Source organism: Sapajus apella, unplaced genomic scaffold, assembly GCF_009761245.1.
Source record: "Sapajus apella isolate SASKATOON/1434 unplaced genomic scaffold, GSC_monkey_1.0 scaffold7, whole genome shotgun sequence".
Classification (NCBI taxonomy): domain Eukaryota; kingdom Metazoa; phylum Chordata; class Mammalia; order Primates; family Cebidae; genus Sapajus; species Sapajus apella.
The window spans coordinates 7,228,058-7,245,460 of record NW_022436947.1 but is presented as its reverse complement, the minus strand read 5'-3'; the positions used below and the strand labels follow the sequence as shown (position 1 = coordinate 7,245,460).

General features: G+C 50.0%; 1 protein-coding gene across 2 annotated transcripts; it reads right to left on the bottom strand.

The window, feature by feature from the left end:
* Positions 1–314: 314 nt before the first annotated feature.
* LOC116550145 (aldo-keto reductase family 1 member B1) lies at positions 315–17,053 on the bottom strand. 2 transcript variants are annotated; one of them, XM_032275944.1, is made up of 10 exons: positions 16,827–17,053; positions 9,261–9,428; positions 8,452–8,568; positions 7,413–7,490; positions 6,997–7,119; positions 6,380–6,486; positions 6,000–6,081; positions 5,327–5,410; positions 3,185–3,267; positions 315–733 (listed from the first exon to the last, which is right to left on the bottom strand). In XM_032275944.1, exons 5-10 carry the CDS (start codon positions 7,114–7,116, stop codon positions 691–693), a joined length of 519 nt encoding a protein of 172 aa, XP_032131835.1. In that variant the 5' UTR covers positions 7,117–7,119; positions 7,413–7,490; positions 8,452–8,568; positions 9,261–9,428; positions 16,827–17,053; the 3' UTR covers positions 315–690. The 2 variants fall into 2 exon arrangements, with proteins under 2 accessions (XP_032131835.1, XP_032131834.1); XM_032275943.1 differs by having other exon boundaries at positions 16,702–16,892.
* Positions 17,054–17,403: the final 350 nt, after the last annotated feature.

Below are 17,403 nucleotides of genomic sequence, written 5' to 3'. Positions count from 1 at the left end.
TCTAAGTTCAAGTCCTGGATATCCTTGTTAATTCTCTGTCTCGTTGATCTAATATTAAAGGCTATCTAAAATCACCAGCCTTTAAAGCCCCCCAGGGTGACTCAGTGTGCAGCCAGGATGAGACCCACAGCCCTAAAGCTAAATGGGTAAAGTGCTGGGGTGATGGGCCCCCAACTTGTAGTTGAGGACTTGTAGAAAAGCCAAGTCCTAACTCCTTTTGCATCACTGACTGGCTGCTGGATGGGTATCTGGAGAGTCATGGCTGAAAGTGAGATGGAAGGTTGCTGCTGTTTTAAAAAAACCAAAACAGCCTCAAACTCACAAAAGCACTTTTTATTTGAGGCAAAGAGAAGTCTTGCTGAGAGGGTTATAGTTCCAAGCAGTCAAAACTCAGCTGTTAGTGGTACCATTTTGACCTGGCAGATTTGGCTTCTCTTTGGTCAGAAAAGGGTATTCAGGTTGTACTTTCCCCAGTGGGGCAAAAAGAAGGGCAAAGCAAACGGGAAGAGACTTCTACTCTACTGACAGGCCTCGTCAGATCCAACACCAAGCCAGACATGCTCTCGCTGGCCACTCTATAAGTTGCTGTCCCGCTGCTGAATGACACAGGCTATACTACATTTGCAAGGAAAAAAATGAGGCAGGAAACACAGGTATAGGTCACTTAGGGACGAGCAGGCATCCACAGCTTCAAAACTCTTCATGGAAGGGGTAATCCTTGTGGGAGACACAGCTGTCAGAAGAAAAGAGAAAACAGTTGCTTTTCGAAGAGGTGATTCTGACTCTATCCGACTCCCAATAGAGAAATGATGTGTCTCACTGAAGAAAGAAAATAGAACCTCAGAGGCAAAAAGCTAGTTCTGACTCTGCAGATCACAGTTCTGCAGCTGGGGGAAGGAACTCACCCTCCAGACCCCTCTACCGCTACAGTCACCAAGCAGCACATGCGTGAGGGACATCACCCTCCCCACATGCCCGGCACTGTGCCTGGGGTGGCACAGTGCCGGATGGCAACACGATTTCTGCCTCCCAGTAACTCAGTCTAGCTGGCAGGACCAGACAGCATCTTACGGTCTTAAACAGTAACAGGGTGTAATAATATGAGAAGGTAGGCCAGGTACAGTGGCTCACGCCTGTAATCCCAGTGTTTCAGGAGGCTGAAGCGAGAGGATCACTTGAGACTAGGGGTTCGGGACCAGCCTGGGCAACATAGCAAGATTTCCATCTTTATAAAAAATTTTAGAAAATTAACCAGGCATGGTGGTACATGCCTATATCCCCAACTACTTGGGAGGCTGAGATGGGAGGATGGTCTGAGCCCAGGAGGTCAAGGCTGCAGTGAGCCGTGATCATGTCATTGCATTCCAGCCTAGGTGACAGAATAAGAGCCCATCTCAAAAAAAAAAAAAGACAGATGTTAAAAGTCTGTATGTGACTCAATCTCAAAGGATGAGAGAAGCAATGGCAAATGCTCTGAGGACAGAGGGAGCCTCCTTGTATCAGTGGGGGCTGAAATTAGCCCAGTCAACGGTTGGAGATTTGATACTAGAAACAGGGCAGGGAGCACAGGAGCGGGTGTGTCTGCCAAGGCTCACTCACTGTCCATCCAGTAGGGCCAGCGGCTGTGATGGGAACATAATGGCAGGAACGCCAGACAAATGGCTGGGCAGGGCGTGCAAGGCTAGAGTTATGTACTCTAAGCTGGGCGCTTAGATTCTGTAACTCTTAAAGCCATTCAAAAGCTCTCCATGGTCTGCCTTTTTTGTGTACCCAAGGACAGTGACACTGTCATCAGCAAGTCAGGCTCAATAAGGCATTATCTGCCACAGGGAGGGGTGGCATGTGTGTAGTTAGAGAAAACTCCCTAGGAGACCTGGGCATGTCAGGTTTAGCCTCTTCCTCCCACTCAGTGCTATGCAACAAGATAATCAAACAGCGGTTTCTAGAACAGTGCTGGAGGGCAGAGGAGTCTAACTGTAAAGGGAGCAATGAGAAAATCACCATGGTTCCTCAGCCCTGAGAGCTTCAATCCACTGTCTGAAGTGGGAGGGGAAAGGAAGATGGATGAATGGACAGATTCTGAAAGGAGAACGAATGTAACTTGGTGACTGATTCTTTTCTTCCTTGTCCACTAGATCCAAAATTGATTTTCATGTCTAAGGTTAAGGACCATTCACAGAGATGTCTGAAAGGGCGCTGGCCTGGGGCTGCCTGTGACATGCTCAGTTTGTGGCCTATTTTGAGAGTGAGGCCACAGTGTGGCAGCAGCAGCAGGCTCGTCAGGCACATGCACGCCTGATGCAGGGCAGTTACTGTCCACAAGGCAGACTTGGCAAACATCTGCATGGGGCGGTGGTTGAAGCCACCAGCAGTGTAAACTCCGGGGAGGGAGGGGACAGACACTGGAAAGCTGGCAGCCCACCCATCTTAGGGAATGTTCCAGTTTTGCTTAGAAGAGGAAGTACTAAAGGAGAGGGTGTGAAAACGGAGCGCTCAGACAGGAATAAGGGTAGTGAGAGAAAAGCAGCGTCTTGGTCTCCAGTGCACAACGGGAAGTTCCTTCTTTAAACCAGAAAGTGACTTACAAGCGTCATCTAGTTATTGTAATGGTAGGAAAGAGAGAGAGGGGAAAAAAAAAAAAAAACTCACAGAAAACCTTCCTAGGCAGCTCCTTCAGATTCCCAACTACCACGCAGAGGAAACAGAACCAGAGAACGTGCGGCCGGAGCACGAGGTGCCTGGGGCTCAGAGGGCCTGTCTCGCAGCCATGTGGCTTACCAGGGTCAGAGCTGGGACTGTCTCCAACCCCAGCACCAAGGGCTTCCTACCAAACCCCTTTCATGAGGGTCATTAAGACAAAAAGTCACAGGTAAATTCTTCCAGAGTTTGAGCCAGGGTCACCTGGTTTCAGATGAACCACTAGGATTTAAAAATTAAATGCCTAAACACGTGATTACTTCAGGTCAGGCCGTCAATGCCCCTGGGCGGGAAGAAGATACCAACAGCACATCTCCTGGTATCTTCAGCTAATGCAGGTCATGTGGATGAGAAAGCAAGGTAACGTGCAAAGCAAAAACAGCAGTGACAGGAGGACACGGACGCCGAGGCCTGCGGGGATCACTCTTTTGCTCTGCAGCATCTGAGGATCTCCTGGGAACTGCTTCTCACGCTGGGGCTCACTCACCTCACCAAGGCACAGACTCTCCAGTTCCTGTTGTAGCTGAGTAAGGTGGTCATATCCTGGCTGCTCAGTTCAAAGTCAAAGACCTAAAAAACAAGCAAAAAATCCAGTAAGCTCTGCAAATAAAAACAAAAGACAGAATACCATGCAGGACCCAGGAGATGCCTTCCCTGGCTTTGAGCAGAGAGGAACAGTAAGACAAACTGAACTTAGAAAATGCTGACTATATTACTATTCAGGAAATACCCATGTCGGGCTAGATAATATATGGCACGATGGAAACAGTCCTTCCTTTCCAGAACCTCCCAGGGAAATGATACATTTCATTTCATTTCAAAAAACACTACTGAGCACTTCTGTTGTGATAAGCTGCAGTAAAGAATATAATGATGGGTAAGATGTGCCTTTGCCTCTGTTTACCAAGCAAACAAAGGGCAGAGGTATATCTATAGCTGTAACACAATTAACTAATCACACTGTGTAAGACGCGGAGCAGAGCACAGGAAGGGGAGAGGCATTCCAAATGGATTCCAGCTGGGGAACCGAACAACCACAGCCAAAGAGATGGTATCTGACATGGCCTAAGAAGTGTAAAGTTTTGAAAGAGAGGGCAAGGAAGGTATAGTGGGAGAAGAGAACCACCTGCATGAAGGCAGCAGATGGCACAGAACTCAGCTGGCATGGAGGCTGGGAGGGAGGGAGGCAGGCAGGCAGGCAGCACTGGCTGGGACCCATGAGAGGCTGACACACACACTCCCAGGGCCGAAGGGCTCAGCCTCAGATGATTACAGAATATGCAGAAAGAGTCTGCTATAGGCTCTGTGATTACGATCACAGAAAAATGTGCAACGACGACACAGTAAGATGCAAAAATGAAATAATTGGGTTGGCATTTTGAGATGGGTCATTTATATTTTTTTCTAATTCCTTAAAAAACAAAATATGAAACAAAGGACGTGCCTCTGATGGGATAAGCCTTTCCCTCTGATGGGATACGCCTTTCCCTCTGATGGGATACGCCCTTCCCTCTGATGGGATACGCCTTTCCCTCTGATGGGATATGCCTTTCCCTCCGTGGCCACTGTTTTGCCACTTTATCTTTTATGCTCAGAACATCCAACTGTGCATAAGAAAAACGTCTCCTCTACTACAATGAGCTCTGCTCCCCTCTTCAGGGATCACTCCATCCCTGTCTCATACGTGACAGGTGGCATGCATTACGGCCACAGCCTCTGGGCAGTGGAACTAGGCAAAATCAGCTGCTTGCTGTGGAAACAGAGCCGTCCTGCACCTGAGCTGGGGCTTGCCCAAGAGCCCCATGCCCATGGCTGTGATGCACCTGGCACAGATCTTGGATAAAGATGGAGCATCCCTGGCAGAGCCGCTTTGCTCAGTGAGGACAGAGGCTCTTGGGCCATCAGGACTCCCCTGAGCTGCTCTCCTTCCGGCGTGGCCCCCTCTCAATGCTGCAAGGGCAGGCAGGGAGGGAGGTGGCACCAGGTATCCTGAGCCACTCTGGCCGTCACACTGAGCACTTCGCCGGTGCCCTGACACAGGTCTAGGCTCTGCCCATCATCACACGAACTCCTTGCAGAGCTGGTGAGTGGGCTAAGTGGCCCAGGTGGTCCTCGGCTGTCCCTGGACTTACACAGCAACATTTCTGATCACTTACTAAGGTATTAAGCACCATGTGAAGCATTTTGATGCATCATTTAATCTTCATAACAACCCTCAAAATGGGTATTATTTTATAGACAGGGAAACTGAGGCACAGAGCAGTTATATGACTTGCTCAAGATCATGCAGCTGGTAACTGACAGAGCTCCAGTGCAGGGCAGGTCCAGGCAGGGTCACCCATGAGCCAGATATTCTCCGGATGACGTCTCAGTGTGACTGAAGGGCCTGAGCAAAGGTGTAGGTGTGCGCGTGCCCAACATTGGGCCCCCGGAGGCACAAGGCCTGCCCTGCACACTGCTCCACCCATGAGGTGTCCATCTCAATCCACGGCTTGCTCACCACAGCTCCCTGGCCTCAGAGGACAGGATGGTGGGGATCCCACAGATGACACTCCAGGGACAGGATGAGAGGCCTTCCCCACCCCCTACTCCACTGAGGGGGGCCAGGCCCGACCAGCCAAGATCATACCTTAAAGTTCTCAGCAATGCGTTCTGGTGTCACAGACTTGGGAATCACCACCAAGTTCCTCTGCATGGGGAACCGGATCAGCACCTGTGAGCCCAGGGAGACGATGAGTGTGCGCACGCCAGGCACTCACACCATCATTCCAGTCCCTCACACACACAGCCCACGGGACATGCTAGAACTCCACGGGTGAGAAGAGAGAGGCTCTGAGATGTCAGCTCACAGCTAGCAACACGCAGGCGTCGCAATCAGGTCCAGATCTGACTCCAGAGTCCTGAGCTAGCCACACATTTCAGTGTCTCAGGCAATCATGAGACCACAGTGAGGCCCTCCACTGGCTAGGAACGCATACTACCACTCAGGAGAAAGAACATTCCCTGCACGACTGATAAGAGCTCTCACATTTGTACAGAGATGAGCTTCCACATCAGTGAACAAGTGCTGTTTTTCACGGCAGTCACCCTTGGGGTGGTGGGGGCGGGCACTATTACTCTAAGAGCCCATGGCAGGGTCTTCTAAAGCCCCCATCTGTGCCCTTTCCACTCTGCACTTGAGGACCCCAAACCTCCCTTCCTATGAGGTTCTAACGGGGCTCAGTTACTTCCCCCTCTTGGCTAATGGGACCATCAGGAATGCAGGGAGTTCTGGACAGTCACAACACCTGAAGTGGCTGTACCTGGGCTGTAGTTTTATTGTGCTTGTCTGCGATCGCCTTGATCCTGGGATCCTCCAGGAGGGAAGGGTCCTCGGGCTTGGCCCTGAGGATAGAAAGCCGGTCCAGGTCACACCACCATGGCAGCCAGAAACTCCAATCCTAATCCTCTCATTGACCTCAGAGGGCAGCCACCAGCCTCCTCCTCAGAGCTGGGTTAAGAACCCACAACCCTTCGGAAAAAGAGTAGGTGTCCTGCTAGAAACTCCAACCCTTCGAGGAAAACCAGCAAGAGGCTTTGCAGATCAGCCCCAGAAACATCTTCCCTGAGGCTGAATTGTTCTTTTTAGTCATTTCTAATCTTCACCAAGTGACACGGGAGCATGAGGCTGTGGGAAGCTCACCAGGGCCTGTCGGGAGAGCCAAGGGGGCTGTAGGCGGTCACCACGATGCCTTTGGACTGGCAGTACTGGATTAACTTCTCCTGAGTGAGGTACGGGTGGCACTCAATCTGCAAATGCAAACACAAGAGCTGATGGGAGCACTGCACGCTGATGTGACACAGACGAAGGTTCCTATGCTGAAGTCCCTCCTCAAACCATAGAGAACTCTTATGTATAACACACACCCTATTTCCCAGATAAGCTGTAACAAGTTCCTACAGTTCCCAGGAGGTATCCTTGATGTCACTCTATTATTACTATCATCTTATTATAGATGTCTTCATGGGCCCTAGAGACTTTTCCTGGCTTTAGCCACTTATCACAGGTCTGATGATCTCAATGGCTGCCTCTTCGTCTGTCAGACCCCAAATCGTCAAAAGCCAGGCTCAAACCCTTTCTCTTCCGTTAGTTTCCTCTCCCAGATGTGCTGTGTCATGTTGAATCATAACTCAGGACTCTGCCAATGCCCAGGAACTGCCTCCTGGCCACTCGCTGGGCGAGGTGGACGAGAAGTCCCTATCAGCATCGGACAGCAAAACAGCAATGCTGCAGTGCTGGTGTCCCTGGGGGATGGTTACCTGGTTCACTGCAGGCTTATACTTTAAGCCAGGTTTGTTTAAGATCCTCTCCACCTGGAGATGGTTGAAGTTGGAGATGCCAATAGCTTTCACCAGCCCTTCATCCACCAGCTCTTCCATGGCCTACAGAGAAAAAGAGTGTCTGTGTGGTGCAGAAACGAGCCCAGAAAGGACAGGATCAGAAATGTCTTTTGTGCCAGTTTAACAGGTCCTGCTCTGACTCCTCAGTGCCCACGAATTAGACCTTTTAGAGGCCAAGAGACAGTGAGACGGAAAGCCAGGCTGGCTTCAATGAGATAAGAGCAAACGATAGTGACAGAATAATAAAATGCAGTGTGAGGAATGACAGGCAAATTGCTGCTAAGGAGAACAGGAAACCAGTCATGAAAACAAGGTCTGACCAGGGACTGTCTTACCTCCCACGTGTCCAGAATGTTGGTGTCACTGGGGATCACGTTGCCCGACTCATCCAATGGGAAAAATTCCTTCCCAGGCTGTCATTACAATAAAAAACAAATGAACAAAACAATCAGTAGTAGTCCTTCACAGATCTGGAGGGGGAAGCTGGCATCTAAAACAATTCTAAACTACCACAGGTGGCTAGGGTGAATCTGTGTGCCAGTATGAAAAGGTGATAGGCGGACAGCCAACACTATCAAATGGGCTGGAGCTGAGACTGTCAGATGGAGACACAGACACTATTGGCCACAGAGATTAGCTCTGCCACTGACTGCAATGTGATGGATACAGGAAGGACTCACGGGACCCAAGGCCTGGAGTGTCACTGGCCTATAAAACTACCACCTGGCCCAGCCTCCCCAGCTTATCCCTAAAATCAGAAGATAAAAGTCAAGTCCCTTCAGCCCTGACAAGCTGTGGTGCAATAAAACAGGGCTATAGGATAAAGCTAAACCCACACTTTGGACCTGGCTGACAGCAGAAAACTGAGGCAGTGGCTAGAAAAAAGACAAAAGACGTAGTAACTCTCAAGTTCTTCTTGTGCAAAGAACCAGACTGCCAACAAATATTTGCCAGGGTGCCACAGGATAGGGTATGCATACAGAATGTGTGTATTGACTCACGTGTCGGGGGTATGTGTGCACGTGCCTGGAGGGGAGGGCCAGGGCTGACCATGCCTCATAGTACACTACAGACAGTAGCCATGTTTGCTGACATGGTTTTAAATCATACAACTACCAACTGACAGAAGAGCAGTGCTCCTCAAACTTGGAAGAAGTGTGCCTGTGAGTCACTGGTGGTACGGATTCAAATGGCCTGGGTGGGGCCTGAGACTGAGACCTTTAAGAAGGTCCCAGGTGATACCAGTGCTGCTGGTCCACTGGCTATACCTTGAGCAGCAAGAACAGAAAGTCACCCACACATAACCTGCTAAGGGAGCTCAAAACACAGCACAGGTTGCGCCAGGGGACCTGGTCTGCACCAGGCATTCCATACCTTAAAGCCAGTTGGCCAGTGAATAAGGTAGAGGTCCAGGTAGTCCAGCTTCAGGTCGCTGAGCGTCTTCAGGCAGGCTCCTTTCACCAGGCCCTTCTCATGGTATGTGCACCACAGCTAAAACCAGTGAGAGAGCACATGTCATCTTTGCCAGCCACAAGGCGGCTTCCTGGCTGGCAAGACAGAGCAGTCTCCTCTCCCCAAAACCCATTTGTTTCACCATGATGCTGTGAATGCTTGTGAGGGCATTTCCATTGTGTACTGGATCCTAACTTTCCGAAAGCAGGCAGGATTGACCAGGTCACAGAGACCTCTCCCAAGGACCAAAAAGAGGACACAAAATGGAATGGACAGATTGGCCAGCCTGCCCTAGGCCTAAGCATGAACTCTCAGGGCAACTTTCCCCCCAGGCTAGTGTTTCTGGAGCCAGCCCCATCCTCCTGCCCCACGTCCTTTGTGCATCAGTATCTCAGGTCAAAGACAGTGGCCAGCAGTGGAGATTCAGTTTGCAGATGGGAACCAAGTTCCATCCTTGAAAGCAACTCCCTGGAGAGAGAGGGCCAAACCACAACCTCAACCTCATCAGCACTGGGCTCCAAGCAACAGGCCTAGACGGAATGACTGTCCAACAGAGAGCCAAGGATGGGCAAGCTCTGGAGCCCTGTATGGCCCTGGGTGACACGTTTCCCATGGAAGAATTGCCTGTCACTGAAAAGTGTAGCTGTGCTGAGTGTGGACTTGGCTTCAGGCTGATGCACCAACAGACGATGGGACCGAGAGGCCCTGCCAGCCCCACCGTGGAATGATACCTTGCTGACGATGAAGAGCTCCTCACGCTTCACCACCTGCTCCCTGAGCTTCTCCTGAATGGCTACCCCCACCTCATTCTCATTGTGGTACACGTGGGCACAGTCGATGTGGCGGTACCCAACGTCGATGGCCACCTTCACAGCCTCGGTCACCTGGCCTGGAGGGGACTGAAAGGAGAAAGAACGTGAACTCTGCAGAACGCAGTTTGCACAGCAGGGAGGAAGAGAGGCGGTGGCAGCCACTGATCCTTGCTGACCAGCCTGTTGCTTTGTTCAACAAAGACAGACCAGGGTGCACTTCCACAGCAGCATTCTGGACTACCAACCTCTGACTCGGGGGATCAAGGTGAAAGGCCACAGTACTGCCCTGTAGAATCTGACAGCCACTTACGCGCAGGTCAGATCACTTTTAAAAGATATGCTGAGGCCATCTCATTTCCTTGCTTCTTCACATCCACTGATTTGTGAACCACTGTGTTAAAAACATTTCCCCACTCTCTGAATGCTGAAATAGTAAGGGAAACCATTTCCTTCAAATATCTCAACACAGTTCAAAAACAGCTGTCCTATGAACCCCAATTCCCATCTGGCTCCCCAGTTCAGCCAGCGAATGCCTGCCCCTTATGTTCTCTTTTCATGCATGGCTTCCAATACCGGCAATTGCTTGTTTTTAAGCATTCTGGGAGATTATCATGAAGTCAGGAACATCACTGATGTTGCTTCAAAGGCCCATGTGTCCATTCTCACTGTATGAGGATCTGTTTCAAGAGGTGGGGAAAGGGGAGACAGCCCTCAGAGATATTAGCAGACAGAAATGAGTTAAAGGGGAACGGGGGGCAATGCGGATCAGGGAAGATCATCAAATGGTTAGTGGTCAGCCCGGCAAAATGACTGAATGGGTGTCCGTGGCCAAGCCACCGGACCATCTGAGTGACCAGAACAGCTGAGGGAAGCCTGGCTACTGAGGAGGAGGAAGTGCCTGCACGGCATCGCGCTTCACTGGCACCCAGACAGGCTGCATGGACACATACCCCCAACTTCCACTATCCTACTACGATCACAGAGCTGAGCAATAAACATGTGCAGTGGACTGCTGACTGAACAGAACGCATTCCTGTGGAGAACTGGGGTAGAAACAAATGAAAGGAAAACCCCCAGGGCCACAGCAGCTGCAGACATCTGTGTTTTGACATCAGCTATTTTCAACAAGCGTTGGGGAAGAAAAGGGCCCAGTTGAACACGCCCATGACTACAGCCTGTTAGCATGGAGCTCACTCCCCACCTCAGAGGGGCCAGCCAGGCGGGATGGGGATGCTAATCAAAGCTGTGGGTTAAGAAGGGGCCTTCAGAGGACCTGGCCGCCTATTTCCCTGGACCTCAAAAGTTGCCCTTGCAGCCTTCCCCACTCTGCAGGGTTGAAGGAACAGAGCAGATGATCACAGAATATACAGAAAGAATGCCTTACCACAGGTTCTGAGTGGTGTCCAGGGATAGCCATCACTGATGAGGGCAGGGAGAGCAGAAGACATCCCTCCCTCAGAGAGAACAACTGGGGCCCACGCGGCAAACTGTCTGCCCAGGACACACTGAACATTCTCCAGGCTTAATGGCACCTTGACTGGTTTTTCTCTGAGGAGCTGCTGCTGCATATACTATACTGTGCCTGCCCGGCCCCTCGAAGCCTGGGGCAGAGGGGAGGGTACACTCCGCAGGCTTGGCCTAGTCACGCACCACCTGCCACACGACTGGTACAGGGGCAGGTACATGACTCAACTCAGGCCATGAAACTCAATCTTTGCACCTGAATTGGAGTCACTGACACCAGCCCTGGTTCTGCTGGGGTCACTGAGCTAGGAGAATGCGAGCCCAGAGCTGCTGGAGGGACGCGGAGGGAGGCTGAATCCTGGTGACATCATTCAGAACCATGAATCTCAGACACCTGACATCAGCAGCTGTTGTTTGGGAAGGCAATGAATCCCTGCCCCAAACATCTTATCTTTTCTGCTTAAGATTAAAGTGGTTTTTCGGTTATCTGGAACCAAAAGAGCACACACTAGGACAATCAAGGTTGCCAAACAGTTGGCACGAAATGAAAAAAAAGTTGTGTGATATGTTTAGAGAAAGTAAAGGACAGCAATGACTGCAAGAGGTCATGAAGAAGCTGCTACTGATCGCTCCTCGGATAATGTGCCGATTAGTAGGAAACATGCTAGAGACATGCGTGCTGGGAGGCTGATCAAAGCGCTGGAGAGAAAAACAAAAAGTCGCCTCTGCAATGAAAATGTAGGAGGATCCACAACCACATTCAATGCGAATTATCTGAATGCAAAGCCCTTCCCTGAGAGAGACTAATTTGCCTTATGAAAAACGAAGCAGCCAACTTAAGCTCTGGTTTAGAAACCATTCACTAAACTTGGGAATGCCAACGCATGACAGTATCTCCCCATTCCATGTCACAGAGAGAAAATGTCCACAGAGGGTGGGGTCCAGACTGAGACTCCTGAAAAGAAGGTAAACTATGAAAACATACTGAGTGTGTCCAGGCACGCCCATCACTACGAGAGCTACAGAAACGCAGTATACGAAACACTGAAATTACAACTCCATCATATAAATCCTACATGTTTCTAACTCGATCCTGCCACTAATCTGCCCTTGATGGGCAAGGCCACGCATGCCCATTCCCCCTAGACCTCTGGTCCTGCAAAGCTCATTCGGTAGTGATTTTGCAATGCTCTGGGCTGACAGCACCAAGTGATGGCAGTGAGGAGCCTCTACCCTTGAGTTCTCTACCCCCACTTCAAGACAGGGTCCTACTTCCTCCTTTGAAAACACCAGCCGGCTAACACCAACTGTGAGACATTGATAACTAAAATCAGTGTCTCTCTCCTACACAGATATACACAACACCCCTTTTAAAACCTAATCCTCTTCCCTTTTGCTTACAGGTCTTGCGGTCTTGCTAGTTACTTCAAGATATCCCTCCCTCTCTTCTCTCTGCAAGTCAAAAAGCAAGCCATGGCTCCAGATAGGAAGACAGTCAGAGGACAGCATTTATGGTAAAGCCGAAGTATCTTAGAGGCTGGATACTTTGCAATGGGAACCACGGGGATCTCTGGGAAGAGGTAACTCTTTTTTTTTTTTTTTTTGAGACAGAGTCTTGCTCTGTCACCAGGCTGGAGTGCAGTGGCGCAATCCTGGCTCACTGCAACCTCTTCCTCCTGGGTTCAAGCGATTCTTCCGCCTAGCCTCCCAAGTAGCTGGGACCACAGGCGTGTGCCACCACACCCAGCTAATTTTTGTATTTTTAGTAGAGATGGGGTTTCACCATGTTGGCCAGGATGGTCTCGATCTCTTGACCTCGTGATTGGCCCGCCTTGGCCTCCCAAAGTGCTGAGATTACAGGCATGAGCCACTGCGCCCAGCCGGAATTCTTTTTGTTGTACTTCTCCGAAATGTTCTCTAGTTAGCAGGTGTTACTACTGAAATGAAAAGGTGGAGGGAAAGGAAACTTCACTTTGGGAAAAGAAACTGTCCCAGGTAGGAAGCATGAGAACAGTGTGCTGGTGATAATCCTGGAGCAAAGAACAGGAAACCATCACCAGAATCAGGTCTGGCAACCGAGATTAACTTCCTCTTGTTCTATTTAAATCAACTTGTCGCAAATTCCAAGGCACTGCTGTTTCTAACTAGTTGAGATGTGGATGGACCAGGACTGACCCTGCAGGGGCAGGACTTATTTAAATGTCTTTGGTCTTGAAGAGGAGGAGATGGGGACTTTAGAGAGACCAGGGAAGTAAACAGTAAACCCAGCTCCTGTGTTACCTCCCTGCCCGCAGAGCCTCAAGCCTCACCCCATCCAAGGATCTTGGGCCATCACAAGCCTGCCCCACTTGGGAAGGTGGAGCAAGTCTTTCTTGGCACATTTTCTTCTACCTCACGCATTCTCAGCGTGGATGCTAGTGTCCCCAAAGAGACAAAAATTAGTTCTTCCAGGCCAAAAAACCCTTAGCTTGCAGAATGGCCTGTGACCCTCTAGAAGGCTACTGGCCATAAGCAGAAGTATAATATTATCTGTAATATCACAATTTTATTGTGGGGCCAATTAGGGAAAAAAAAATCACACAAGGCTCCTAGGTGGGAGGGAGGCAGTGATCATGGCAAAAAGATGCAGAAACACAGTTGAACCTCCAGCCCTAGGAGTATTCTGTGAGTGTACATAGGAGACTTACAATGACTATTTACTTCCAACAATTTTTCAACTAGATTAAAAACATCAGTAACAAGACACTGGCTGGCACCAGACGTCATCTCTGTTTTAAAGGCTTCCTGGCTTTACAGTGCTATGATGGGCTTGTTTTTTTGTTGTTGTCGTTTGTTTCTGAGATGGAGTTTTTTTGCTCTTGTTGCCCAGGCTGAAGCACAGTGTTGCTATCTGAGCTCACTGCAACCTCCATCTCCCAGATTCAAGCGATTCTCTTGCCTCAGCCTCCTGAGTAGCTGAGATTACAGGCACGTGCCACCACACCCAGCTAATCTTTGTATTTTTGGTAGACAGTTTTCACCATGTTGGCCAGGCTGGTCTCAAACGCCTGACCTCAGGTGATCTGCCTGCCTTGGCTTCCCAAATGCTGGGATTACATTACGTTGGTACCTGGCCATTGGGCTTGTTTACTATCTAATGCAGAAGGCAAGCCTGCCAGAAAGAAACCCTGTCCAAGCCACATGGGTCTGCGGCAGAGATGGTCTTCCACCTGCCTAAAACCCTTACCTGAGGAGAGAAGGGAGTTTGAGGACTTTCAAGAGTAGAGACTACCAGAGCCCTGCTGAGGGTCTGAAAGATACAACACAGCCGCTACAGCATGGAAAGACCCAGGAGAACAAGGAACTGCACCTGCTTGCCGGGCCTCCTCCAGCTGTCACAAAGACAAGCAAAGGACCACATCTTTTGTCATGCATCTGTGAAAGAATATGTATAAGGGAAAGATTTTAAGTCATTAAAAAAAAAAAAAGGAGTTAACTCTCCAAGTCCATCCTTATACCATTAGTTTGACCCACCATTCTCCCCTGCCCCCACTGCACAATTTTATACCAATCTGATCTCCTCACTCACAGAAATACGAGAGGGAGTCTTCACCATACAGCTATCTTTAAAGTTGTTTCACTGCTTCATATGAATTCAACTCATAACAATTGGATGCCTACTACTGTATTTGCCAGGCACTGTGAGAAGTGCTAGATATTGTAGTAAATGAAGAAGACTGTCCAAGTTCTCAGAGAACTCTGTCTACTGGAACGCATAACCTAAATGTACAGATTTGATGATGTTATCTTAAACAAATACACAGCTTTTTGGGGCACTGAGTGCTCAAGTGAATGATCTGAAACCCTCTTTCATAAACTTTTACCCCTCAGCTTGGACAACACCGGGAGATCTGTCTCTACAAAAAATTTAAAAAAATTAGCCAAGTGTGGTGGCCCATGCGTGTGGTCCGAGCTACTTGGGAGGCTGAGGTATAAGGACAGCTTGAGCCCAAGAGGTTAAGGCTACAGGGACCATGAGCATGCCACAGCACTCCAGCCTGCGTGACGGTGAGACCTTGTCTCAAAAAAAACAAAATACATTTTACTCCTTATTTACCCTTGAGTAGTGATTTTCGAATGATGGATCACAAAACTAGCTTCTAGAGTTACGACAATTTTCGGAAAAATGGAATAGAATAAAAAAATTGAAATGCAGCCCACAGAGGTTAAATACTGTTAAGTAATTTTTATTCCAGATACATGTATATATCTACATATGCATCATGATTAGACAGTATTTGCTACTGCCAAGAAAGCATCCTTCTGCATCCATTCCAAGAGCATTACCTGCAACAGATGGAAATTAGCTTGGTTTCATGGCTGTAATTCAATTACCCCCTTAGAGCCACCATTGGGCTTTCTGGAGGAAACAAATTATATACCCTGATCATTTCAGCCAAGAAACACTCTCCCTGAGGCAAATCTAGGACCCTTTTCTCACTCACCTTATGCTAGTTTTCAACAGCAGGTTTTAGAGTACATGTAAATTCTTCTGTCCTATTTCAAACCATCTCACAGCTCACTCAATCCTTTCTGTTTGTCTGCATGTAAATATCCAATGCCCAGGCCCATTTTCAAATTTTAAGAGGAAAAACCTGGAGCATGGGCGTGCCAGATAGCTCATACCTGTAGCTCTGGGAGGCCGAGGTGGGAGGAGTGATTTGAGCCCAGGAATTGGAGATCACTCTAAGCAGTAAGGGGAGACTGTCTCGGGGGGGAAAAAAAAGATTAGCCAGGTGTGGTGGCAAGCGCCTATAGTCCCAGCTACTCGAGAGGCTGAGGCGGAAGGATCACTTGAGCCCAGGAGTTCAAGGCTGCAATGAACCATGATTGTGCCACTGCACCCCAGCTTGGGCAACTGAGTGAGATCCTGTCTCAAAAAAACAAATAACAAGAAACAGAAAGAGAGAGAGAAACCCAGGTTATGGCTGTGTAATGTAATACACGATACTAATAAGTAGCTTAAAAATACTGGGTTTTGCCTCAGCTCCCATAACACCACCTGTGTTGCTCGATTTTCAGATAATCAGGTTAGTATTTTTAGTTTTTCATATCTTTTTCATATCCCATGATATGTCATGTCCTACTGTCATTTTTCCGGTTATGCACTTCTCAGGGACGCTGTGTGCGGTTGAGGTTTTCCAGGGAAAATGCTAACCTTGGCGCCTGCTGAATTTTCAACTGGCTATGGGATGCTCAGATTTTCCCCCGAGTTCCAGACCCAGGACAGCCAGAGGCGGCACCTGGCAAAGGAGCTCGGCGCTGCGCCTTGGAAACAGCTGGGTCCGGGCAAACTCGCACCACATAATTTAATTCTCTGCCCTCTACGGGTTCAACTTGAGATGCTTATTCCTGAGGGAGGGCAAGAACGGAAACGATTGAGATAAACTATTTGCAAGTAAGGCAATGGAGTCACAGGTGCCCCGAGGGTAAGGAGGCTGGGGCTGCAGGTCCGAGTCTGCGCCCGAGATCCACCGGTCTGGGAAGCCCGTTTTCCCCGCCTCCCTTTAGCGCTGTGCAGCTTGGGGCGCCCGCTTGGATTCCAAATGAGGACTGGGGAGCCGCCCACCAAGGGTCGCCCACGGTGGGGCGGGGGCTCCCGTGTGCTGCTCCCAAAGCCCACTCGCAGGATGCCCGCCCTGATGCGTAGGGCCAGGCCCGGGAGCCCCGGCCCCCGCTCCCCGGTCTCCGTAGGCCCGACCCGAGCCCGCTGGGGACCCTGCAAGCCAGCGCGTGGCTCCCAGCAGGCCGGGCGTCGGCGGCTAGGGCCGCTCAGGGTCACTCCAGGTCCCTCCCCGACACAGGCCGCTCAGGGACTGCGAGGCGAGCCCCGGGCCCGCGCCTCCCGAGCACGTACCTTCCAGGTGCCCAGCCCGAGGATGGGCATCTTGGCGCCGTTGTTGAGCACGAGGTGGCTGGCCATTGCTGCCGCACTCCCCAGACCCCCGCCCGGAACCTTACGGCCGCAGCGGCGGCGCGTACCTTTAAATAGCCCGTGCGCCCGGAAGAAAGGGCGCCTGCGACTGGTGCTCCGCTACGCGAAGGAGCCTTCTGATTGGTCGCGCCGGAGGGGCCGCCGCATCCTTCCCCAGGGGTCGGTGGGGATGCTTCTTCCGCCAGGTCCTAGCGGCACCGGATTCTTTCTGCCCCAACCGTTCGCCCGCGCCCCGCGTGGCAGAAAAGAGTTCGACAGCTGCTGTATCTCATGGAAAAGCGAATGCTTCAGCAAAAGTAACAGGCATCCTATAAATACATAGACTGGAAAGAAGTTTTGGTTTTAAGAGCCCAGAAGAATACCTTTGTCTATTGTCCAACCCCAGTTTGATGCTCTTTGGGGAATTTGATGAATACCCTGTCCTTAATGGATGTGAATCATACTGACTACACATGTAGTTTACTGCACTTTGTTCTTAGACAAAGGTGCATGCCAGAAAAATGGCTTGCACAAATCTTTTTGCAAAGCACCTTCACAAAGTACGGGTTTGCCTAGCCTTTTTGTAGCCTCCTAGAGCTGTCTTTGCACTCCACTCTAGCTGTTAGCTGTGTCTGTGCATACTGG